The sequence below is a fragment of the Pezoporus flaviventris genome, unplaced genomic scaffold (genome assembly GCF_033815535.1).
Source record: "Pezoporus flaviventris isolate CSIRO_AGI_PZ_B2104156 unplaced genomic scaffold, CSIRO_AGI_Pfla_v1 ptg000066l, whole genome shotgun sequence".
Lineage (NCBI taxonomy): Eukaryota > Metazoa > Chordata > Aves > Psittaciformes > Psittacidae > Pezoporus > Pezoporus flaviventris.
The window spans coordinates 10,382,149-10,407,271 of NW_026892614.1; the positions used below are offsets into that span (position 1 = coordinate 10,382,149).

At 36.0% G+C, this 25,123-nt stretch overlaps 1 protein-coding gene across 5 annotated transcripts in view; it reads right to left on the bottom strand.

Annotated features, from left to right (window-relative positions):
- RYR2 (ryanodine receptor 2) overlaps nucleotides 1-25,123 on the bottom strand; it is a 380,332-nt gene that overhangs the window by 83,475 nt on the left and 271,734 nt on the right. For all 5 annotated transcript variants that reach the window (XM_061471193.1, XM_061471190.1, XM_061471195.1 and 2 more), the window contains 12 exons: nucleotides 23,429-23,569; nucleotides 22,531-22,694; nucleotides 20,448-20,526; nucleotides 19,741-19,830; nucleotides 18,486-18,623; nucleotides 16,167-16,244; nucleotides 15,357-15,432; nucleotides 13,446-13,572; nucleotides 11,309-11,424; nucleotides 9,686-9,750; nucleotides 7,745-7,866; nucleotides 4,477-4,526 (listed from right to left, as the gene is read on the bottom strand). In XM_061471193.1, coding sequence (XP_061327177.1) covers nucleotides 4,477-4,526; nucleotides 7,745-7,866; nucleotides 9,686-9,750; nucleotides 11,309-11,424; nucleotides 13,446-13,572; nucleotides 15,357-15,432; nucleotides 16,167-16,244; nucleotides 18,486-18,623; nucleotides 19,741-19,830; nucleotides 20,448-20,526; nucleotides 22,531-22,694; nucleotides 23,429-23,569 — 1,246 coding nt within the window. The remainder of the gene's footprint in view (nucleotides 1-4,476; nucleotides 4,527-7,744; nucleotides 7,867-9,685; nucleotides 9,751-11,308; nucleotides 11,425-13,445; nucleotides 13,573-15,356; nucleotides 15,433-16,166; nucleotides 16,245-18,485; nucleotides 18,624-19,740; nucleotides 19,831-20,447; nucleotides 20,527-22,530; nucleotides 22,695-23,428; nucleotides 23,570-25,123) is intronic.

A 25,123-nucleotide genomic window follows, 5' to 3' on the forward strand; every position in this document is an offset into this window, starting at 1 on the left:
TCTCTGCAAAAAATGAAAATATCTTTTCTCACTTAAAAATATTTACATTTTCTCACAAAAAAAAAAGGCAGCAGCAAATTCTTTAAAATGGATTTCTGAAAATACTGTAATCTGCACACAGTGTGCTATACTTTCCCACTGGTAGTTATTCCACTTGAAAATACAGGCAAATGTACAACTAAAATTAGTAACTATTTCAGTGAAATAGAGATTTTTAAAGATAAATTGCAAGGAAGGAGTGAAAGGTTTATTACAGCACTGAGAATGCTGTTCTGTGCTATCACATTAGGAGGTAATATTGCGGTGTTCAACCTCAGTAGATTAAACAAACTTGAACCACAGCTTCCATGGCTGCCCCTAGCCAGGCAGCCCCACCCTCTTCGCACCAGTGGTCATGCAGTGATACAGCAACCAGATGAGAGAGCTCAGGTGGCCTAAAAATGTCCTACAAAAAACCCACCCCAAAAGATTAAGTTTTTACCAGCGCCTGTTCTTTTCCTTACTGTTGTACTGCTCTAGTGATATGAGCGCCAGTGCTGACGAAGATATTGCAGGACTTTCTAATGATATGAGGGATAGAGGGAAATGCTCAAAGCAACCCAGACTTAGATTGTGGATTAGACTGTCATGAAATAGCATTTTAATATTTGTCAGTCAGGTGTGTATACGCTGCATGCTACAGTGCAGTACAGAGGTGCTTACTCCCCTGAAAATTTTAACTGGCGATTTATTTATAATATGTAGACACATTTCAAGAGCAATATATATTTATCAGGAATCAGGTACTTTGTATGCTGCAACCAGATGGAAGGGTCACAAATTTATGTAGTTATTCTGAAAACCAGACAAGCTTTAGACATATCCTGGTAGCAGACACTGCAGTGTGGGAGGTTCCACAGACTGGGATGGACAGATTCAACGACCACGATAAATGCAGCCCCATTCAGTCTAAATGGATTGACATTCTAGAGTTTAGCCATGTAACACTAAATCCAAACTTGCAAAATTATCATGAGGCTTCTTTTCTGGAATGTCTCCTTCAGGAAGGATTTGTTACGCAATCTTAGAAAATGCAATTTGCTATAAAAGACAGGTTTAGGTTCAGTGGAAATTCTGTGTCTTGCTCTTTTTCAGGGTCACGAATGCAGCTGCTTTCACTGTATTCCTAAAACAAAAACCCACAAAAGAGGCATTTTAAATATTTTACCTTAAAATGACACAGCTGAAAAAAAAAAAAAAATCCTTTTAAACTGAAAATTTCAAGAATCAGTTTGCTTCCAACCTGAGGTCAACAGCAAATTTCAGAAGGCCATCTTTTTTTTAAAAACTGAGCTATGAAACCTAAAATAAAGGGGTTTCTAAGGAAACTGGTTTTATTACTATTGTCAATATTTCACAGTGTATATATATGCTTTCATTAAATTAAAAATACTATTTTTTTTCTTTAATCAAAAATATTACTAGTTTTCAGAAGCCTAAAAACTAGATACAGAACACTGATGTGGAAATGAACACGCAGTATATAAAGTTCCTTTGTATCATGAAAGGGGAGGTGGTGAGTACAACTCAATAGGATAAGAACTGAAACAACAGCTGTTCCTTATGGGAACCCTTCACAGAACTAAAAAAATATAGGGGCTGGACATATGCAAATACTAAACCACATAAGTTGAAGAGTTTTGAGGCTAAAAGTATCCCAGGAGCTAGTATAAATATAAGCTTAACAGTTGGATCACTTTTCAGCATGTATTATAAACACAGTTGATCACATGAACTGCACAACTGAGTTTCTTTAATAATCTGAGGCGCAGTCCTACATATTCTAGGGAGCTGTAATATTATATCAGGTGGGAAGAACTGCTGCTGTATTGTGAAAGTGCAATGCATATAGATTCCAAGATGCCTTACTGGAAAGACACTTATAAATTCAGGATGACTGAATTAAGAAAAAGCCTTCTAGCTCTTTTTTAGGAACTCCCCTGATTAATTGCTCTAATTTCCCCAAACTGGGCGAGCAAACCCAGGCCTTTCTTACCTTACCCAGCTAATTTTTATTTCATGACTGTGTGTTATTGATATAAAGATTAAAAAAAAAAAATCTCACATACTTTTATAGAATCACAGACTGGTTTGGGTTGGAAGGGACCTTAAAGATCATCTAGTTCCAACCCCCCTGCCACAGGCAGGGACACCTTCCACTAGACCCAGTTGTTCAAAGACCTGTCCAACCTGGCCTTGAACACTGCCAGGGATGGGACATCCACAGCTTCTCTGGGCAACCCATTCCAGAAAAAAAATGCCTTACTGAATATTTAAACAATATAAAATGTGAATCAAACTAGTCATACAAATTTGGGTTTTAAATTGAGAAAACAGAAATTCAAATGCTCAATTCACCAAAATTACTCACTAAAACCTTTCAAATTCAGCCCACTAATAGTAATTAAAGTAAATCGGTAGTCTTACTGATGCACACCTACAGATCTCAAACAGTAAATTATTTCACAGTGTAAAGAAATAATAATTCCATGCTAAATTACAATTCCATAATCTCAGCGACCCTCTTAGATATCAAATGCTATTAACTGTGTAAATTCATTCTGTAAGACTTGCATAATTTCCCATTTTATCAAGACTTCTATATACAGCTTAAGCAACATGAATTTACTAATCACTTTCAAACATGCAGCTGTGTCTTCAGAAGTGCCATTCAAATTCACAGTAATACAGAACACAGTAATACATAGCAAAACTATACAGCACGTTGCTCTCAGTTATAGCAAATCCCCTACTCTATCCATAAAGGTTATTATCAAGCAACTCTTGCTCATTCAAGATGCCCCCAAAACACAGAAATAACTTTCTAGGCCCCAGCTGTGCTCAGAGGCTGTCCCTTCTTCTATACAGTCCTTGTCTCTGCTGGAGTAAGTGCAACTCTTTTGATCAGGTTTTCTAACATGATGTAATTCCCTGTCATGGTAAGGCAAACTGTAAGATAACTTTGACTTCCGTTAGTAGTTCCACAGTAAACAACCATGCTCCAGAGTCTTACATCATAACTCACGTAAAAATGACAGTAACTTCTGTGTTGGCATAAGGGGTTTGTATTCTGTTGGTTATAGTACACTAGGAAAGGAGGTAAAAACTGTAGTCATAGTGAATACTCATCTGATCCCATCTTATGTTATCTCCTTCTACCATTTGGACCCAGCCACACAGCAGGAAATGAACAAACTGAGATGTGGAATTGAAAAGATCTTTCCTTTAATACTGAAGAAAGTTACATTGACTTAGATTTTTCACTTTAGCTGTTACTCATTTTAGGGGAAAAAAAAGTCATAAAAATAAATTCACACAATAATAAAAAAGATTTGCAAAATTTTAATAGTATACCTGAGCTAGTTCATTCTTTGAAGAAACAACCTGGGGTATAAACCAGAGCTTATGTGTACGTTTGTGACATACTCCACCCTTCAGAAAAAGCTGCAACAATGCCACACAGCTGCAGAAATAACTCCATTCCTCCTATGATCTTTTGGCTTTACAGGCAAATCCACTCAGCTCATCCCAAAATATATTTAAAAGCGATATCCCAAAATAACTTCCAATCTTTCTTCTTAGTTTAATGGTTTTCATAATGGTCTGTAAGATTTTTTAAACACCACACTGCTGCAGCAAGTGAGTTCCTTCCCTTCAAATTGAATGAAATATGCAGGAATTGATTTAGATGCATGTTATCTCAATCAAATTCTAATCTGCTAGATAATTACCCAATTAGGTACGTTCACGGATGCTGAAGTTTGCGATGCGTCCCTCACAGAAGCTATATATGCATATGATGTACTATTTCAACTATCCTATCATCATGGCATAAGAAAAAATTGCAGAGTAAATGACTGTGCCACACACTGCATATAATATATGCACTTGATAGAGACTTCAAATATACTTCAATTAAGTGATTTTCACATAGTATAAGACAAACACCGAGCTCCTGATAGATTCACATAATACGAGAAAGATAGTACACATGCGTATGTGGAGTCAAGCACATCTGGGAATATTTAAGAATTCCACAGAACATAACTAAGCATTTCAGCCCACTACAAATTGTCCTTAATGACTTTCCAATACAAATGTGCAGTTCTGATGCTCTGTTTTCCCCAAACAATTTAAAATAAAATAACAAATTAGTAATTATAATTAACTCAGCAAAATTCCTTGGTAGGATAATGAAATCCAGGTATTAGTTAAGACACACGGACAACTAAATAAAAAAAAACCCAAACTGGTAACTACAAAGCTTTTTATTTCATCTAACAAATTCTGTGATCTATCAGCCTAAACAATTAGTGGTCTGTGAAGACCATGCATTTCAGCCATGCAGCATGCAACAAAGCAGCACATAACACAATGCAAAAATGGCAAAGAAAACCAAGTGATTGCCATGCTAGTATTTGTCAAGGGTCTCCTTACCAAACAGTGAAATCCTATGCCTGACAAGAACTCCAAGTTTGCAGAACAGGCTGAAGACAAAAGAAAAATAAAAGAGAAAAGAAGGGAAAAGGAAAAAAAATAAGGAGGGAGGAAGGGAGAAAGAAAAAATAACAGCTGATATATGAGCAGGAAAAGCAACATGATGTCACGCAGAAAGAATCAATTATCTGAGCAGAATGTGGGACAGTACTAAAGAAAGAGTTTTTAAGTGCATATCCTTAACAGACATGGTTAAATAAGCACATATTATAATTAAAGAAACAAAAAAAATTTAAAAGCAAAGCTAATTAATATAAAAGCGTCCTATATAATAACCCACAAGGAAATAACCATTGAAGCTTGAAGAAGTAAAACGTGGTCAGTGTGCTATTCAGGATACCACTGACAATTTGAAAACAAAAGATAAACAAATCAGATTAATTGAAGTGTCTGATGGCAAATGTTTAACTAGTCCAATTTGGATCTTGTCATCCCGAACACAGTGAGGATTTCTTTTCAAATACATTGCTTTTTAAACACACTTGACATGAGAAATAGCATCTTACATGGATAAAAAACCAACAGAAATGGATGTGATCAATGATTTCTTTCACGTGTTTGAATTACTTCCTGTGCTGATGAGCAGTGCCCCATTCAGGAGAATGAAAAATGAAGTTTTACGTTAATTCATAGAAGCAGAAGCACACTGCCCTACCCAAATTGAACTGGCCTCCAAATTTAGGAGGGCTTAGCTCAGTCTTTATGATCCAGTTCATTCTGAGTATTGTCCCTAACAGCAACATCAATTTTGGTGTTATTTTTATGCTGCAAACCCCCTCATCTGCTATAAATGACATGAACAATATCATGTCATTTTATTAAGCTGTTTAATTACTAGGCACACAGGCTAGTTATCAACCTCTGATTTAAAAGCAAAAGACACCATAAGCATGTCTGCACAGATTATGGATGAGATCTGAACATGTTGTTCCATTGACAGGGTGCCAAACGGAAACATGTCCAAAATCAGAACAGCCAGGTGAATGTGGTGTTGAATCCAGCTAATTAGCCAGTGCACAATGATCCACTACAGCAACAGCAGCTTCTCTGTTTTAGAAATGAGTCTCATTGGTGCATGTTCAGGGATGTCTGTTCACTTTTTAGTCCACGAGGCAAACATAAACTATATATTCTTTTATGAGAAACCTGGCTCACCCAATCCAACAGGAAAAGCTGTATAGAAGCATGTTAGTGTCATATAAAACCTGTGTCCATTCTAACAAAGACAGTAAAAGAGCTCACAGTCTCTTACGTTCTAAAGCACAGATGTTGCGCAACTGACCACAGCTTTCAGCAGATGCCATGTTTTCACAGTCAGACTGAACCTATTATCTCCAGTGTAATTAGTTCAGGTTAAACAAATAAATAAAATGTCCAAATGACCAGTACTTAGATTGTTGTCCAGAACTAATATTATAGAACTGTAATAGTACAAGGACTTGTAAGATGGATGAATGAGAAATGCAAAAAGCCCAATCCTGAAGAGGCTGCTTACAAACAAGATGATACCACATTTCAGGAAGAGGTCTGACCCCAGTTTCCCCGCAGAATAAATCTGGATTTAGCATGTTTGCTGACCACAAAATGGCTGCCGCATTTAACACTGTCATTGCATCATCAATACCCACATTTATACTCTTCCATAGCTTAACAAATGCAAGCTTAATTGGAAAAAAAAAAGCAGCCAGGAACTGCCCTTAGCTTGAAGAAAATCCTATGTACGAGTTGGACTCAAATAAATCTAAAGGGAAAAATCAAATCCACAATTCAGCTTTGGCAAACTCCGTACAATACCGAGGGCAGGTAGGGGGACCAGGGCAGGAAAACGAAAAAAAAAATTAATTTTTGTGAGTCTACGAAAATGGACCAAAAGAGCCCTTCGGGAAGTGGACCATATAATTTAGTTTCTATAATCTTTGCCTGTTGATAATTAAGAAACAAATTGCTCAATAGCCCTGGTTATAGCTAGCATTCATCCAAGGTTTCCCTGCATGTGTTTGCTTCTCTTTGGCTGACACTTCCGGATGGCAGGTAATTCAAATAAGTATGGCAGCAGCTCTGATCCTTTTGCTCGGATACATGTTCAGGAATCTCATACACCTAGACAGCATGTGTGCAGAAGTCCTGAATCTACACAGTAGGCATGTTGATACATCCATGTTTGACATATTCCAGAAGTATGGGGTTTACTGGTATGACATAACAGCTGTGAAAATATTGTTATACAGGACATTACAGACAGAAAACAGCAGCTCACAGAGTGGAAAATTATCTGGATTGACGTATTTTGATAGAGTTTTTTAGTTCTTTGAAGAATGTCATTCAGGATTAGCTGCCAGATCAAGTTAGTCCATGAGATGATACACAGCCAAGACAGCCACTATTTACTTATGCTCAGTACTGTTGCTAAAAACTTCACTCAGTATTCATAAAATCTTGCAAACCCCACGTCTGTATAACCAGCAATTGGCTATCAGCCTCAAAAAACAGCAATTCAGTTTTGCATGTTTAAGTACCTAGTAACAGCCAAGAATGCAATCATGAAACCTGTACATACAGCTATGCAGTAGGTCCTGCATGAATCTTGTAGTCCACCTTACTAAATGGGAAATACAAGTTTCAATTCACCAGAAGTGAAATTAGGTGAAAACATATCATAACGAGAAAGCCCAAAAAGGGATAACTTCAGAGAAAGGATCAAGTGGATATTTCTGTCATGTTACTATTATTATTACTGTTTAGAAAACCAAAGAGTAGAAAAAATGCAAATCTCTGTTCTTTCACTTTTTATGTCAGACAGTAATATTGATACTTACTGAAACTCAGTTATAAATAAGTTTAGGCTTTAAATCTACCACAAAATTTTTCAGGAATAATGATTTCAGTATATACCTATTTCCAGCACTGAAAACTGATACACAGTGTTATAGCCTGAGCCACAGGCTGTTGTACATAATACTAAATTCAAGTTCCCTGCATGCTAAAATCATCACCACTGCCTTTAAAACAGCATATAATCATAACTGTACTCCTCTCTTCATTTTATGAAATGAATTTACTTAAATGGAAAAGAAAGTGAAAAAGGTTTAATTTGCATTTTCATAAAAATATTTCTGTGCCTCCCACATCACTTCTCACTTGGCTACAATCAACTGCTGCTGTTTAAAGTCAAACACACATGTGCACACACATTAATATTAAGTTTTACCTTGTCACCATTTCTTTCTCTTTGTTAGAGGCATGGCCTCCACTGCTGAGAGGCCTACTTGCTGCAGATAAGAAATACAGGCGATGATTTTTAAAATACTGATCAATCAAAGGAAGCACAACCTGAAATTGTATCAGAAAGAAGTAGTTATCTCAGGGCTTTCTTTACTATGTTCTGTATTTTTCTCTATAAGACAACTAAAGGCAGGAGATTTCAAATATGTTTTCTGTTTTAAAGTCCCTATGTATTTTTTCTTTAATGTCTATTTCTCACTGAATTTAGTATTCAAGGCACTTAAAATGTCATCAGGAAAGCAGCAGAAAAAAATAATCCATATTATCTCTGGGACTTAATCTGTGTTGGTTTTTTTTAGGAGAAGTACAAAGCGGAAAGTATAATTTAATTTCATCTCACAATTTTGGATTTTTCCAATACCACATGCACATACACAACTCCTCATGCCTTTTAATGTAGGTATAAGAAAAATTCAGCTACAACTATCAACGCACTAATGGCACTTAACTCTAGACGCTACCAAATAAAACTCCCCAAACATCCTTACTTATCAAAGGCTTGTCCACAAAAGCCTTCCTGTTTACTTCATGTGGTCATCATTATTCAGTGCCCACTGCAGGTGTCAGCCAGGTGGAGATCCAAAAAACCCAGCCAATATGAAAATCTGAAATTGCTTTCTTTTTGGAGCATGGTCCAAAAGAAGGTGGAATGTTAGCTTTAGACTCAGTGACCTTGGCAAATAGTACCACATGGAATTGCTTTAAGTTATCAAGATTACAATTTACTGCAAGGATATCAAGGTTGGAAAATGCAGCAAAAGCTGCAAGCTGAAGGTTGACCAGCAGGAAAGCAACTTTGCAGAGAAAGACACTGGATCTCAGTGCACAGTTAAATGACCATGACCAGTGCACCCTCCCTGCAAAGGCAGCCAGCAACATACTGGGTTGCATTAGACAGAGCTGTTAGCAGGTCCAGGGAGGTGATTCTTACTCTCAGCACATCTGAAGTGCTGTCTGCTTCTGGGTTCCCCAGTATGAGAGAAACATCGATATACTGGAGAGAGAGTTCAGTGAAGGACCACAAAGATCATTTTAAGGAACTGCATGAGGAGAAATTGAGGGAGCTGGGACTCTAGCCTGGAGAATGTTCAGGAAGGACCTCATCAATGTGTATAAACATCTGAAGGGAAGGTGTAGAGGAGACAGAGCCAGCCCTTATTCAGTGTGCCACGTGACAGGACCAGAGTCAATAGGCACAAACTGAAACCCGACAAGTTCCTTCTGACCATCAGGAAACACTTTTTTATGGTGAGGATGACTGAGCACTGACACAGGTTGCACAGAGAGACTGTAGTCTCTGCCCTTGCAGATATCCAAAAGCCATCTGGAGATGGTCCTGGGCAACCTGGTCCAGGTGACACTGCTTGAGTAGTGAAGTTTAACTAGATGAACTCCAGAGGGCCCTTCCAACTTCAGCTATTCTGAGATTCCACGATGGAGACATCAACACGGTTTTAAAACAAGGGAAGAAATAAGATGACACTGACAGATACATAGCTATATTAATTCCAGTAACTATAACTCACATTTATCTGCCTGAACACTGTAAAAGTGAAAAATCTGCAGAATTAGACTAGGCTAGTAAACAGAAAAGATAGGTTATGATTAACATCATATGAGTAGCTGCATATCAATGAGTAAGGAAATAATGAGAATAAAAATATAGTCCTGTGGGTTTTTTTGACATCTAGACTTCATACTACAGTATTTTCAAGGTATTTTTATTACTACTGTTTTTAATTAATAAAATGATGAATTTAACACAGAAAAGTGCAACTATAAGAACAATAATCATGTTCACTAATAAATACTTTCTCACTTCAACTACTTACTATGTTGACAAAGAATAAGCAAAGATATACTGTACTTTGGCAAAAAACTTGATTTCTTGTTCATATGGGAAGTGCTCTCCTTTGCCTCTGCTGCCACCATCTGCAGAGAGAAGAAAATTAAGGTCCCTGTCATATGTCCTAATTAGTCTACTCTGGATTTTTTAAAATGTACACTATAAACAAATAATACCACTTTCAGTGCAGATTTAAAATATCACAAACAGTACACACTAGTTAAAGTGGCATTTTATGACTACCCCATGAGAAGTAACAGAAATAAAATGTGTAAAGAATAATTGTTCAAATCTCCATAAAAATGTAGATGTAGTCCAGAGGTTTGGATATTTTTGTGAGATACAAATCTAGTCTTATATTTTTTGTTTTCTAGTTATTGGTGGCAATTTGGAAGCCTAAACTCGGATTCTAATGGAACACCTTTCTCCAGTTGTTCCCAGGAGAAACAGAATTTCCAAATTTCTGCTATTTATTTGTGGACTTTGTCTACAGAAAAAAAAATTAAATATTTAGTACTAACCAAATAAAACTAAAATAGCTTCACTTCCACATAACTATAAAAATAAAAATCAAATACTCTTTAAAGAAATCACCCAGTACAGCTCACACACTATTTATTCTTTATTATCTTCTTTTTACTAATCCACTGAGGGACACAAGTGATATTTGCTCTAACATTGTTTCAATATTTATTCATTATCATTCTTGCAGTTAGGCCAAATCTATATAATTAAGTAGAATGAAGCCACAATAATCAGGCTTTAGCTGCAGAAGTATCACAATGAATTACCAAAGCCAGACTTTCCCTACTGTAAATAAGCATATCATATACTAATTTGTAAATGTAATAATTCCCACTTTAAAACTAGATAGGGTTTTGGACAAGCATTGATATATTCAATCTCCCTGCTGTTCCTGCCATTAATACTGTCAAGTTACACTATCTGTGCCTAGACATGAGGCAGTTTATGTTATGCGGCATTACAACTCCCGTGGCCACGCAGAAGCTGCATCTGGCCAGGTTTTTTGGCTTTAAGTCCTCATATGAGAAGCTGACTTGGGTCACCAAACTTTTTTTTTTTTAAGAAAAAAAAAAACCTTTAACAAAAGCAGATCAAGTTAATTTGTTCCTTGATAGCACTGTTGACAAAACGTATGCTGGGTGTTCATGAAAGAAGGTTCCATTGTAGGATTTTTTGTGAAAGAGGTTTCTCTGCTTCCTCCTCCAGGAAAAAAAAAAAAAAAAAAAAAAAAATCAGGACAGTACAAATGACTGGTTTAATTTGCTCTGTGAAAAAGGGTTACGTACAAATAGTAAATACTAATGTTCACATGTGAGAGATCAGTTTGTGCACAAATACAGTGGTGCAGCTAGTTTTCTTTTCAAATAATGAAAGTCAAATTTTGGCTTAACACTTCTTATCTGATGAACGAACATAGGAAATGGCAATGAATATGGGAAACTGGAATGAATGCAAACTACATAATTTTCCAAAATCCATGATTTTTATCAACTATAGTAAACTAGAGGGAAAACCCCTAGTCTAAGAAGGTGTATTTTTTAAAAATAACTAGGTTTTCTTTTTATACTATCAAACATGTTAGCTAAAAAATCTTAAGAAAATGTACAAGAAGTACTATACCAAACTCCAGAATATACTGATGGGCTTCATCCACATATCTTATAAGTTGTTGAAGGAAACTGTAGGCAAAGCGTTTCTCAATGGAAGGCGTGTCTAATTCCAGGTCCTTAAGTCCTCTGCAAAAAGGAGAAACTCAATTTTCACACATGTAGAAGGACTCAAAGTAGTCTTACCTCTCCACGTAGTCTGATGTCACATTCTCTAGTAATGATTAACTGCTTACTAGCATCAGAACTGTTCTGTGAAGTAAACTCTACACTTATTTAGATTATAAGCAATTTTTTAAGCTACAATTCAGATTTTCCAAGTAGAATGTTACAGTAAAATTAGACTAGTCAATCAAACAGATTAATCCAGTATCATTGTAATTTCTTTCCCATGCTTGTAAGACATTACTGTCTTGTATTTCCCTCCAGGGACTGATTCTTGGGTAAGGGTTTTTGAAACTGCTAAAATATTTGATTTAAACAATCAAACCAGAAGTAAATCTCATCTCCCTCATCATGACTTTTTTTCAAAAAGACAGTTGGTAGTGGAAAAACTCTGAATTGCTACACAGCATTTGTGAAAAATGGGAGAAACAAAGTGATGGAATTGCAGCTTACTTTTTCCAGTACTGTCCTGGGCTCAGCGCTGAACCCAAGACAACATGGTTTAGTGGGAGGTATCCCTGCCCGTGGAACTAGATGATCTTAAGATCCTTTCCAACCCTAACTATTCTATGATTCTATGATTCTATGATTCTATGTATCATGATAGTTACTAGTTTAATATGACAAGTGTACCTTCTTTCAGTAAGTATGAATTTGCAGAGGCTGGTTCCATGATGTGGGCTGATGTCTGCTAGCAACAAGCTGGCAATGACATATGCCTTGATTCTGCAGGATCAGGACTTTAAGGACTTTAATGAAGAGCCTGTGCTTAACCAGCAACAGAGTCAGCCACCCCACTGTCAGATGCACCAGGTGCATTAGTACTCAGTTATCTTCCAAGTATTAGTCAAAAAAGGAACATGTAACATTGAATCACCTGAGGAGTCTTTTGTCATTTTGACAGGGAATGAGAAAAGAAACCTTTGCTGAGTGACAGCCTTTTTTATACATCCTACTCCAGTGAAAGGAAGTAAATTGAATTATTCCAGGCACCCTAAAAAATTTTACCTAGAACTGTTAGATTAACTGTAGGATGCTATAAATGGGCTGAATTTCACACATGATATAAAAGAAAGGAAGTAGGCAGATTTTAAGTAGATGTGCTAGGCTAATTAATTCACAATGATTACTTAAATCCACCTCTGTGACTGTTTCATTCACTTACTAATTTTCAAGTCATAAAAATTTCAGATATGCTTTCAGCCTTTCCTAGTGACTCACATTTCCTAAGTCATGCTGATAGGCAGACAAGCATCCAACTTAATTAAAATTTCACTCAAACTGCATTTAGTAGACAAATATGTCATACAAAAACCTAAAAGGAATTATGCATGTTATTCTGCAGAGAATAGCATGTATAAGTTCTGAATTGTGAACTCCTTTGATTACTACATTTATTCACTATATTGATTGCTTAAAAAAACCAACTTTTAAAAACATCACTTTTCTCTTTTAAAATATTATAATAACACTACAAAGTAACTCATTTAAAAGAAAGAAGTACACTTTAGAAATAAAACTGTCTCATCAAAGCAATTACCTGGAAATTCCTATATAGGTACATGTACCTGACCTGTAATGAAGACTTCATAAATCTCTCACTTGTAGAAAATTAACAAGTTTACTAATAGCTGGATGTGTGGAGACACCCCAGATAGAAACACTATGCTGCAGAGTTGAGAGGAGAGGCAGAGGACGCGCAGAGATTCTGCAAAACCCTGCTTGCACCTTCCAAACCTCCTGCTACTAACTCCAAAATCCATCATTACAACGTTTTGTATGAAACTTATCCTTACTCTCAGGTCCTGAAACCTTACAACAAACATAGGTCTTTTCTTTAATTAAAAAAGCTCAAAAAAAAACAAACCAAAACAACAAAACATAACAACTCAAAAACCAAAAAAAAAAACAAAAAATCCCAAGCTAACTAGCTACTGAAGGATATTAGGAACTTCCTGTGGTGCTAACAGTGAACAGAGTATTACCTGGAGACAACATATCCATTAATCTGTAGGAATTTCAGAATATCCTGTGCTTTTTCTCGGTCCTTGGCTTTTTCTTTGGCTGTGAGTGTATCATAAGGAACAAGAAGAGGATGGTTGCCTCCTCCTACTATAGAACATCAAGAGAATTCATAATTAAAAAGCAGTTAAAGAGTTATCTGTTGACATGGTAAGTGCCATTATGTAAAAGCTGTCATATTAATACATAGCACATTACAGTAAAATCTAGTCTGAAATAACAATAATGCACTTTTATGTCTGAAACCTAAAAAATATTCAGATACAAACTTTAGGTGTGGCTGCAAACATAGTTCTAATATAATCAAATGGTGCAAGTACCAGCTAAATATTTGAACATACTGCAAAAACTCTTAAAGAAGAAAAAAGTGCTTAAATGTTATGAACATGTATTACAATTACAACTTTATTTAATACAGCTGAAAATATTTCAGCAAACAACATCACTTCATAAGAAAACCAAGATATAAACAAATATATTAACACACACAAACAGAATCCTGCCTTTAAAGTTTCTGATGACAGCAAAAAGAGTTAATGGGGTTTAGCAACACATACATGTATTTGAAAATATATAAAAATTGTATGATTCTACTTTACAATAATAAAGACAGAAAATTAAAAGTACATTATTCAAACGTGGTTCAGACAATTGCCTAATCTGATCAAAGGAATACTGCCAAAACAGATGTAAACAGAATAAACTGCATTTCTATTGCTTACAAATAGCTGTTCTATTGATACCTCTCTGAATGCAGGTAGTTAAACTAGGAGGGAAATAAAGTTACCATTATTACTATAAATATCTTCATGAAGAGCATCATTCTCAGGATTTCGCCTTCTAAAACCACCATCAGATAGCAGAACACAATCTATCCCTATGCTAATTGCTACAAAATGCCCGGAAATTGTAATCAGACTTATCTCAGAAAAAAGACAACAGTAAGTCTCTAGTAAAAATATTTTTAAAAAACAGGAATACATTTCCTTAAGAAAATATTGGGAGACGTATCCTTAGGTTATTTTGTAAGCCACGTATTCTAAAATCTTCTATTAGTCCTGCCTGCATCCAGGTAAATGTATGCAAAATGGTAATCCAGTGGGCAAGTCTGATGGGTTTTTACACACACATAAAATAAAGGAAAAAAAAATCAAGATTAGTATATGTATATACTGTAGGAAAAGCCGCACAGTCTTGAGGCCTTGAGGGCCAGGTTTTGCTCAGCTGACATTTCACATGAAGAAACCCTCCATTAGAAGCTTCTCCCTCATTCATTAGCCACCTCTAGCTTTCTTAGTACTATTCTCTTTTGCATAACACTAAAAACACTGTACATTGCTGTCACTGAAGTGCTGCTTAGAGGCAATAATCTGATTTCAAATAATAAGTTACACAATACATAATGAAATTTTTATTTAGGGAAGCAGAGGTCATGGAGCACTGCAATATTTACATGGAATCAAGAATCTGCTCTAGATGTTTATCCACTTTTAAATTCAATAAATGATACATGCACTTCTTAGTAAACACCCTTTTAGACCTACGTGCAATAAAAGAATTCAGATTAAATCAGAGCTCATTGGGCAATACACTGAAAGATTAATGCTAGAAGGAAAATGTATTCTTGTAGCTTAAATTAATTTATAAGCTTTGACTTCTCTTTCTTTGATGTATTTGAATAGGTAAACTACTTCAAAAGGAACTGTTAGACTCAGTACTACAAAAACTTCATTGCACTAAAAATGACGAAATATTTAATTAAGAATAGATACTTTGTTATTCCTTCTTTGGCAACTTAACTTTGCTGTTCCTTTTTTTTTTTAATCTGTTTTCTCAAATAAAAAATACTGTAAATACCTTATAATTAATATTACCTTTAGCTTCAAGTTCCATTTTCTTTTTCTTTGCCCATATGTTATGGTAGTTTTCAGCCATCATCTCAGCCATAGCCTTACAAAAATTGAGAGGTTAGTGATATGTGTTGCAATGGTTAACCCCCAAGAAGAATAATTTTCTAGTTGATATTAAATAACATGCTTTGTTCTCTGGGAGCTTCAATACAATTGCTTTGTAATGGTTCACTGCAAACAAGAGTTTTGAACTGAACATTTATGATACAAAATTTGGGAAGGATGGGTATAGGAATTAGAAACCTCATGCTGAAAAGAAAACTGGTAATACAAAAAAGGAGGAACCACAAAGAGTAGTATAGTCTGGAAAGGGTACTGGAATGTCAGATGAGGGCTTGATTCTCAAAACACAGCCAGTAAGAACCTCTTGAAGGCTTTGGTAAGGAAAACAAACAACAGCAAGACAGAGGACTTGAATCAAGACTGTTCCTGCTAGCTGCAGCAGACTCTCTGTAAACCCACAGATATAGCCTGGTTGACATGCATACTCATTTGTTTGATCACACTGTTAAAACCACCAACCATTTTACCAGGGACTCCACAGATGCAGCCAAAAGCTGAAGCTTTTCAACATGGACCATGTTTTTTAAAGCAAGAAAGGATCAAAGAGCAATGATGAAAAAGACAAAACACACCTCCCCAAAAACCTAAACCAAACCAAAATAAAAGAAAAAGTAACATCAGGCATGACCAAATTATTTTAAAATAAACTAGCAGGTAAGAAAAAATAAATGGTAAAAAAAAAAAAGGGTAGGCATATTTTTTCTGACTTACATGTAAGTCTCTGGAAAGAGTGACATTGCTCATATCAATTGCACGAGGAGTGTAACCGTGGGCTGTATCTACAGAGATCTGAATGGCAAACATGAAAAACAGAAAATTTATACAAGGATTTGTTAAGAAGTTAACATTAACAAGACACTGGAATTAATGAAAGACTTTCAAGAAAATGTCAGTTGTCTGTCTCTGGAGAACAGAAGTATCCTATGTAGCCCAACTGAAAATACATCAAGGTTGGTAAACTTAAGCAAAGGTTGACATATTTTGTTCCAAAATCAGAGAGCCATCAGACACAAATCTCCCCCACTGAAATGCAAATTCCACTTTACCTCATTTAAGATTTGAGCTCTTTTTGAATAATGCTATACTAGAGCCATAATTAAACCTCCTCATTTTCTAGATTTTTTTTCTCAGCAGGAGAAATCTCAGATAATGTAATTTAAGGTAAATTTAGACAAAAATAAAAATCTGAATTTGCTTTTTCAACCCTATTTTCTACATATAGTAATAGACTCTACTAAATACATATATTTTTCCTTCCATCTCTTCTCCCCACTCAGAAAATATCACCATTTTGTAATTCTTTCTTCCTGTTGCCTAAATGTGACACAGATTTGCTCATGAAATTGACAAAAATGTTTAAAGAAGGATAAACGATGGAGATTCCTTGGACAGTGAGCCACTCATGCAAGAAATGTGGCTAGAAAAGGGACATTTCTGGGCTTTCTTCAATAGATTCTGTTGCAACAGGAACATTTGACTTAGGAAGAAGAGCGCCTGGAATTTTGTTCCCATGCCTCATATTACTTTCAGATGAATTCATATGAGATGTGCAAGGCCTAGGAGTTAGAAGGCCTCCCTTTAAAAGGTAGGTATTTTTAGCAGAGAATAGCACAAAGGAAGTACAAGCAGCACACAGTAAATAATTACTGATAAAGTAATGCTTTCTACAGCAAAAAATTCAAGCATTGTTACATTGACACAAATATCCTGATTAAATACTCTTAACAATTCTCAGCTGAACCTAGGAAAATGCTATTTTGTGTTTGTGGAAATGATGGCACAACACATTTTAAGCACATGATGAGTGTTAATATGATAGTGTACTCTGAAATACAGAAATATTTTAGGCTTCAAAAGCTTCTGGTAAATTTATAAAGATAGGCTGAGAAAGTTGGGGCTGTTCACACTGGAGAAGAGAAGGCTGCGTGGAGACCTCATGGCAGCCTTCCAGTATCTGAAGGGGGCCGATAAGGATGCTGGGGAGGGACTCTTCATTAGGGACTGTAGTGATAGGACAAGGGGTAATGGGTTAAAACTTAAACAGGGGAAGTTTAGATTGGATATAAGGAGGAAATTCTTTCTTGTTAGGGTGGTGAGGCACTGGAATGGGTTGCCCAGGGAGGTTGTGAATGTTCCATCCCTGGCAGTGTTCAAGGGCAGGTTGGACAAAGCCTTGGGTGGAATGGTTTAGTGCGAGGTGTCCCTGCCCATGACAAGGGGGCTGGAACTAGATGATCTTAAGGTCCTTTCAAACCCTAACTATTCTATGATTCTATGATTCTATGGAATTTCATTAAAGGAAGACTGTATCTTAGCTACAAATGCTGTTTCATATGTCAATATAATTCGAATCTCATATAAAGCTACTAATTCTAAGGAGCTTCTTATGCTTAAAGTCTATTCAAACACCTCAGTCAGTAAAGTCTTTGGTTATGACAAACACCCCAAATTTGGGAAATTTGGAAGTCATGAATTTTGGACAGCAACTACAGCGTGCAAATCATAATGTGCTAGCCCAAGTGTTGAATCAAATCACACACTTTCTAGAGTCTAGAGAGAGTGGAGAGGCAGGTCCAACTGCTCATTTTTCACACACATATCACCACTCACACATGTAAATCATGCAGACTGCTGAGTGGAGAGAAGAGGCTTAAAGGCATCCATAGCCACCAAATTAAAAAAATAGAAGACTAAAATCATATCAATACTCACTATTAAAGTGTAATCACCTGCTGATGTAAATAATTCCCCTAAGTAACATAGTTAACTTCAAGTGAACAAATACATTCCTATTTCAATTGTTCAGATTTTTTGAAAATGCTTATTAACATATTACTTTGGAACAGGCACAGAAAGTTCCAGATTCAGTGAATATAAATCCAAACTAATCTTCAGAGTTGCACAATTGCTTGTGAAAAATTCTTTCTGATTTTTTTATGCTACAGATTTATTTCATTGCTAGTAAAATTGAAGGTCAAGAGCAGATTTTGCATGCCTTTTTTAAAATAAGTTTTTAATAAAATGGCTCACTTGACTGGTTTGAGATATGCGACGTGTCCGATTATACAGTGCCATGGAATCTCCCTCTCGTGTTCTTTCAATTCGCCATCCCCATGCCAGCATAGTTTTTAGTGATTCTTTGATTGGCCATCGATAAATTTCTTTCTCCTAGAAGAATGAACATGCAATAATCGCCTTGTTGATTATGCAGCTGTACAGAACAAAAAATAACCACTGGGCTTTTCCCTGGTTATACTGAGATACGAAGAAATGCACTGAAATCAGCCCTGGCTCGGGATGCTGAAAAGCAAATAAATCATATAAGATATAAAAAAGTTCATCATTTCAGAGGTGGGAAGAAGAATTCTGCCCCAGCAGGAAGCTGATGATCACAGGGATAACCATGTTAATGGCATGCTCAGATAGGAACTCAAAGGTGGAGCAGTAATTATCAGAAGTAATGCATTTTTTTCTGACACATGAAACATAATCACAGAATCTTAAAAAAAGTCTGTGTTGAAATGGACCTCTGTACATGATCTGGCTCAACCTTATGTTGATGTCAGATAATTTATGTGGGCTGTCAACACTTATCAAGATTAGGTAACCTAGGGCTTACCATGTCATGCTTTGAGTATTTGCAGTTCAGGTGATTTGACCACTTCTCTAAACAACCTATTCAATGTTTAAGTTGTCAAGGTAAGAGGGATTTCCAGAAAGCCTTTCTGCTAAAACAACTTACACAAGCTCTTGTCCTGTCACTGTGCATTGCTCTGAAGAGAATATATTCATTTTCTCTAGAACTACCATCTAGGTACTGGGAAACTGAAACTACATCCCTGTTAGCTTTCTCTTCTTTAAGTTAAACAAACCTAGTTCCTGAAGGAACTAGGTTTTGCCTTGCATCATTTATCATTTTCCAGCCTTCTAATCATCTTTGTGGCCCTCTCCTGGAGACCAGGCAAAGAGTAAACTTAAGTCTTCACTCAGCAAGTATCCATGCCTCTATGACTTTTCTTTAAAAGTATACTGGCAATATGATGCTTCAGTTTCATTGTAAGCTATGCCATGTAAGTTCAGCCATGAATAGGCTGAGTGGCCTATTTATCATACAATAAAATCTTTCTATCTCTTTTAGAGTTTGTGAGGAAGGCAACAATCACACATTGGTTGATATGTACTCTAAATATTTTTTTTTAAAGTGATATAAACACAAGATGATATTTTCATGCTGAACAACGCAATTTTTCAATCACCACGGATCAAGAATGAACAAAATCCTTACCTTTTCAGACAATAACTTATATTGCTTCATTAATGGTTGCACTTTTGCAGATTCAGAATAGGTTTCACCATATGTCCATCCATTGGCAAACTGAAAATAGTAATGATCAGAGGTAAAAAATGGGGAAAAGCAAAAAAAATTCTGTAATTCTGAAATATCATCTTTTAATTGGTACAAAGGAACTGAAAAATGCTTCTGCAGAACGGTTCCCTTAAGTTTCTACTATTTCCTCAACATTTTCTCAACTGATATTTATATTATCTACATAAAATGAATGTAGCATGCCTTCTTCTTCAAAAATTAATGATTATACAATGCTAACATTTCAACACTTTTTAATATTTATATAGAGCAGAATACTATACTACAGTTGAGGAACTATTTTTAATACTGAACACAGAAATTGCACAAAGGAATAAAAACCCTAGAGAGGGATTTTAGTTAAAAAAATTGAAATTTCAATTCAATAAAACACAATTAGCAACCATACTTACTCAAAAGTCAATGATAAAACCAATGGATATTTTTAAATACTTATGCACACTTACTGAACCTTCCCCTCCAGTGCATGTCAAGAAAACATAGGTTATCTCTTACCTATGTACCAATTGGTAGCATTATAAAAAGTAATAATATTCAAAGTAAAATATTTTAAAGATGAAATGGATTCAAATAAAAATTCAGATTAACAGGAATATAGATTTTACCTTTTCCATTGACCATTTATCATGAGAGTGTTCTGCATATTTGTTAATGAAATATTCTAACTTTTCAGGGATTGTAATGCTGAAAGTGAAGAGAACAATGGTCATTATATCACACATGCTAAAATGTGAATGCTTTTATTTCAAGTAGAACTTTCAAATAAATAATTAGTAGTGCATACACCCATTCAAAGCATTTTACTGTGGTCTGTTTCCTCACATACAGTTTTCCCTAAACTCCAGTTACATCAAGGAAAGAATCTGAGTTATTTGATAAGCACTGAATGAGAACTATGGCTGTTGTAGGAATTTTACTTCTTTGACATGTGTGCAGGGAAAAAAAATCAATACTGATACCAAGCACTCATGCTTTTTTCTCACATATTTCTATTACTAATATTCGTTTTCTTAAGATTAAAGATGTAACAATGATCCATAATTTCAGAAATAGAACAGTGACTTACTGAACATGTTCATTATAAACTGTGTGCTAACAGTCCCTTTCAACCATAGACAGAATTCTCTTCTGAAAATAATTTATAAAATACCAGTATTTTTCTGCATCTGCATTCCTACAAATAAAGCAATTGCTTCTTGATCAGTTATGAGATAGCAAAATCTTCTCTCCTAAAATGAATAATTTTAACAAAGGTGTTACACTGCCATCTACTGTAAAGTACAAGAGGCTGTTTTTAATCTTCAGTCACAGGGTGGGGAAAAGCAGGAATATAGAACAAAACTATGTCAGAGTCACAGTTTCAAGAGCCTAATCACACACAAAGGTCAGAAAATATTCATCCATCATGATCATCAGGTTTTTTTTACTGTTTGAAAGTGTGTATTTGAGATGAACTCTACTAATGGTATAATGCATTTCAGAAATTCAATAAATTGCCAGTACAATAAGGTTCTATTATCTACAGCTTCATATAAATAGCTCTAGGACTAGTAAGCAATGTGATGCAAGATCTTTATGTTAAAATAATAGGTTGGAAGTGACACTGATAGTAGTGCTTTCTTTGTCTTGAATCATCACAGAACTGTTGACACATATCGCAATGAGGTGACTGATGATTTAGGTAGTTATGCAATATTTTCTGAGGTTTTCAAATACATTCTGGCTATCTGCAATTTTCCACTGAAAGGACACCAGATGAAGTCATCTTTATCAGTTATATGGCAGTATGCTATCCTTACTAAATTCTGTTAAGATAAATTCTGTTAAATCTTCATATATCTTAAATATATCTTAGACATGAATTTTAATGGCCACTGGTGTACAGCATAGATTATGGCTCTTACTGCCATATTTTAATGTGCATACATATACAAGCATGCTGTAAGAAAGGTATCAATCCATTGACAGCATTCTGTGTTCTGAATTAATAAAAGACAGAAAGCTCACAAAGGCAATTGAAGCAAATGTCTCACAAGTGACATTTTTCAATGTAGTTACTGCATAACCACACTGCTGTAAGATTATTCTGTACAAAGGAGAATGGGGCATTGGCTATAGTCAAAAGTCAGGACAGAAAAATTCAGATATGTGTTTTGTCTGGCTAATGCACTTAAAAAAGCATGGTCAGAGCCTGACTGCCTAAAGGAAATGAAGATTTTTCCACTCTATTCCCCATGAATCATAGAAAAAGATATTATATGAATGTATCATCATCATAATTTTCTGCAAGTACACTGTCATTCACACACACTCGAAGTAGCGTCTTGGCACTTGTTAGTAATGACAGGGAAGATGTAGACTAGTCTACTTTTTCTGCTCCTAGAAACATGCTGGTTTGTTTGCAGCAGACATAGAAGGGTAACTAACTGGACAGTTCTATCTTCAAGCTAAAAATGTTTAGGCATTTAAAATATTCTATGTTGACCAAGAAAATAATTATGTAACTGGATATTTGTTGCTTTAAATTATTTAAAATAACACATAAATAAAAATTAATTTCCATTTTACATAGAAGATAAGCATCCAGAAAAGATTAAAAGCTCACCTCAAAAGAGGCTCCATCCCTCTTTTACACATTCATGATTAAAAAAACCCCACAAAACTAGTTGCAACAAAATAATTCCTTACTTTGATGTATCAACAGGTTGAGGATTAAAGTTCCCATCTGAATCCATTGAAGACTGTTTTTCCATCATGTTGACATAATTTGATTCCATATAGTCTGGAGGCAAGGCCCCTGCAACTGCGCTCAAACAAGGCAAAGCCAATTTGAACAGCTCTTGTTCATACTTCTGTGGAACACACAGGGGACAGAAAGTGAGTAGTGAATGGAAGCTATCAGTATCATTCCTGAAACTGATACAGCTGTATGTGAAACAAGCAACAACAGAATGGCTTTCCTATGCAGTGGGAAACTGAATTTTATTTTGAAAATCAAGGAAACTGACTGCTGAAAATGTATTATACAATATTGATTAAGCTTCTCTCTAATGTCTGGGAAGAGAACATAGTACAGAAATATACATAGCATTTCTAAATACCTATATTTGAAAACTCCTTTTAAACAGGTTGGCTAAAAATACACACAGAATTAACAATAAATACATACTAAAGGTGTACTATCAAGCTTTTGTCCAACATAGAATTGATTCAAGTGTGATAAAACTACAACTAAGCAAAGGACAATGCTCTTCGTTTAAAGATAATGTGCGAGATAGAAAAGTTCAGCTTTCGTTCAACCGCAGATGCTTGAATTTGCTTTCAAGGCTCTGAAGTGCAGTTGACATCTGCAGATACACCTCAAAATTACTTTATTAGCTATATAGGGATTTTTAAAAGGCAGACAAAATGGTATACCTACATTAAAGCAGAAGCTAGAAGAGGAAGATTTAAATTTACTAAAGCCCTTATTTTTTCCTTTAAAGTGAATAATATGGTGTTGCTAAAAGATGGGTAAAAATTGACAGAATAAAGAGTTTATATAGTAATTTTTTTAAAGTAGTAGATGGATATTAAAATTACTTACCTTTTGAGACAAAGCATCAAAAATACCCCAGAACAACTTTCTGGATAAATGAAGTTCCTCTTCTGAGGCAGCACCAAAGTTACCCCATCCACCTGGCAAACAATAATACTTCCAGCATCTTTCATAATGATTTGTCAGCAACTAAAACAGAACATATTTTTGGAAGCAAATAAAATATAACTGTTGATGTAGTTCCAGTCTGGTATTCAACCATTACACAGAAAATGCCAGAAAAATTTCTAACATTTGTCAAGAAGCCATATTGTGTATTTGCTCTTTAAATCACTGGTGGATATACACGCAGAATGATCAGTTCTTTCTTTCAACATTAGTGGTATATGCAAAGCACATGTGACAGAGGGTAATTTTCCCCAGCACCACGAAAGCTCTTGACAGCTCAGCTGAACCAAAAATTTATCTCCATCTGTGTGCCAGTATTCCAAAAAGTGGTGTTTGGTATGTAAGACACTAGAAACATGATTTCACCTAGTTCCCAGTTGTTATTTACATATCCAAGAGCTATTCACCAATAACTCCCAGAGTGACTCAACTCTTCAGGGAATTGTAAAACCTGCTATTAGTCTACCCTCTTGCCCTCTATCTACAATTGGCAGAGGACCTTTATTCTCTCTCCCTCTATTTCATTAAATATACATTTCAGGGACACTTTATTCTTAAGTGGCTACAATATTCCAGATTATAAGGTTTTCAAACGGTGCAAGGACCTGCTACTGGGTATTTGCCAAACTAAAACATCATAAATTTTGCACTTAATGTGTCCCCTATGTCCCTGAATAACAGAGAAGAAGAAGAAAAATTAGTTGTGCATCTGTTGGTAAAGGCCACCCCAAACACAGAATTTCTGGCAATAGCAAAGTGAAAAAACTAGACCTACTCAGAAGCAGATTTGCCTAAGTCACAGAGAGATCTTGCTAAAAACACTTAACTGGAATTTTAATTCAGAGTTTATTTTCACAGTTCTTCAGAGAAGAGAATTGTTTCAACACCATTGGTAAAGTTTTCCAATGACACCAAGCTGTGTGGTTCGGTTGTTACCCTGTAGGGAAGGAATGCCATCCAGAGGGACCTTGACACGCTTGTGAGGTGGGCTGATGCCAACCTCATGAAGTTTAACCATGCCAAGTGCAAGGTCCTACACCTGGGTCAGAGCAATCCCAGGCACAGCTACAGGTTGGGCAGAGAAGAGATTCAGAGCAGCCCTATGGAGAAGGAATTGGGGGTGTTGGTTGATGAGAAAATGAACATGAGCCAGTATCAGTGTGCGCTCACAGCCCAGAAAGCCAACCGTATCCTGGGCTGCATCAAAAGGAGCGTGACCAGCAGGTCGAAGGAGGTGATCCTGCCCCTCTACTCTGCTCTTGTGAGACCTCGCTTGAAGTATTGTGTGCAGTTCTGGGGTCCTCAACATAAAAAGGACATGGAACTGTGGGAACAAGTCCAGAGGAGGGCCACGAGGATGATCAGGGGGCTGGAGCACCTCCCGTATGAAGACAGGCTGAGAAATTGGGTCTGTTCAGCCTGGAGAAGAGAAGGCTGAGTGGAGACTTCATAGCAGCCTTCCAGCATCTGAAAGGGGCCTATAAGGATGCTGGGGAGGGACTCTTCATTAGGGACTGTAGTGACAGGACAAGGGGTAATGGGTTAAAACTTAAACAGGGGAAGTTTAGATTAGAT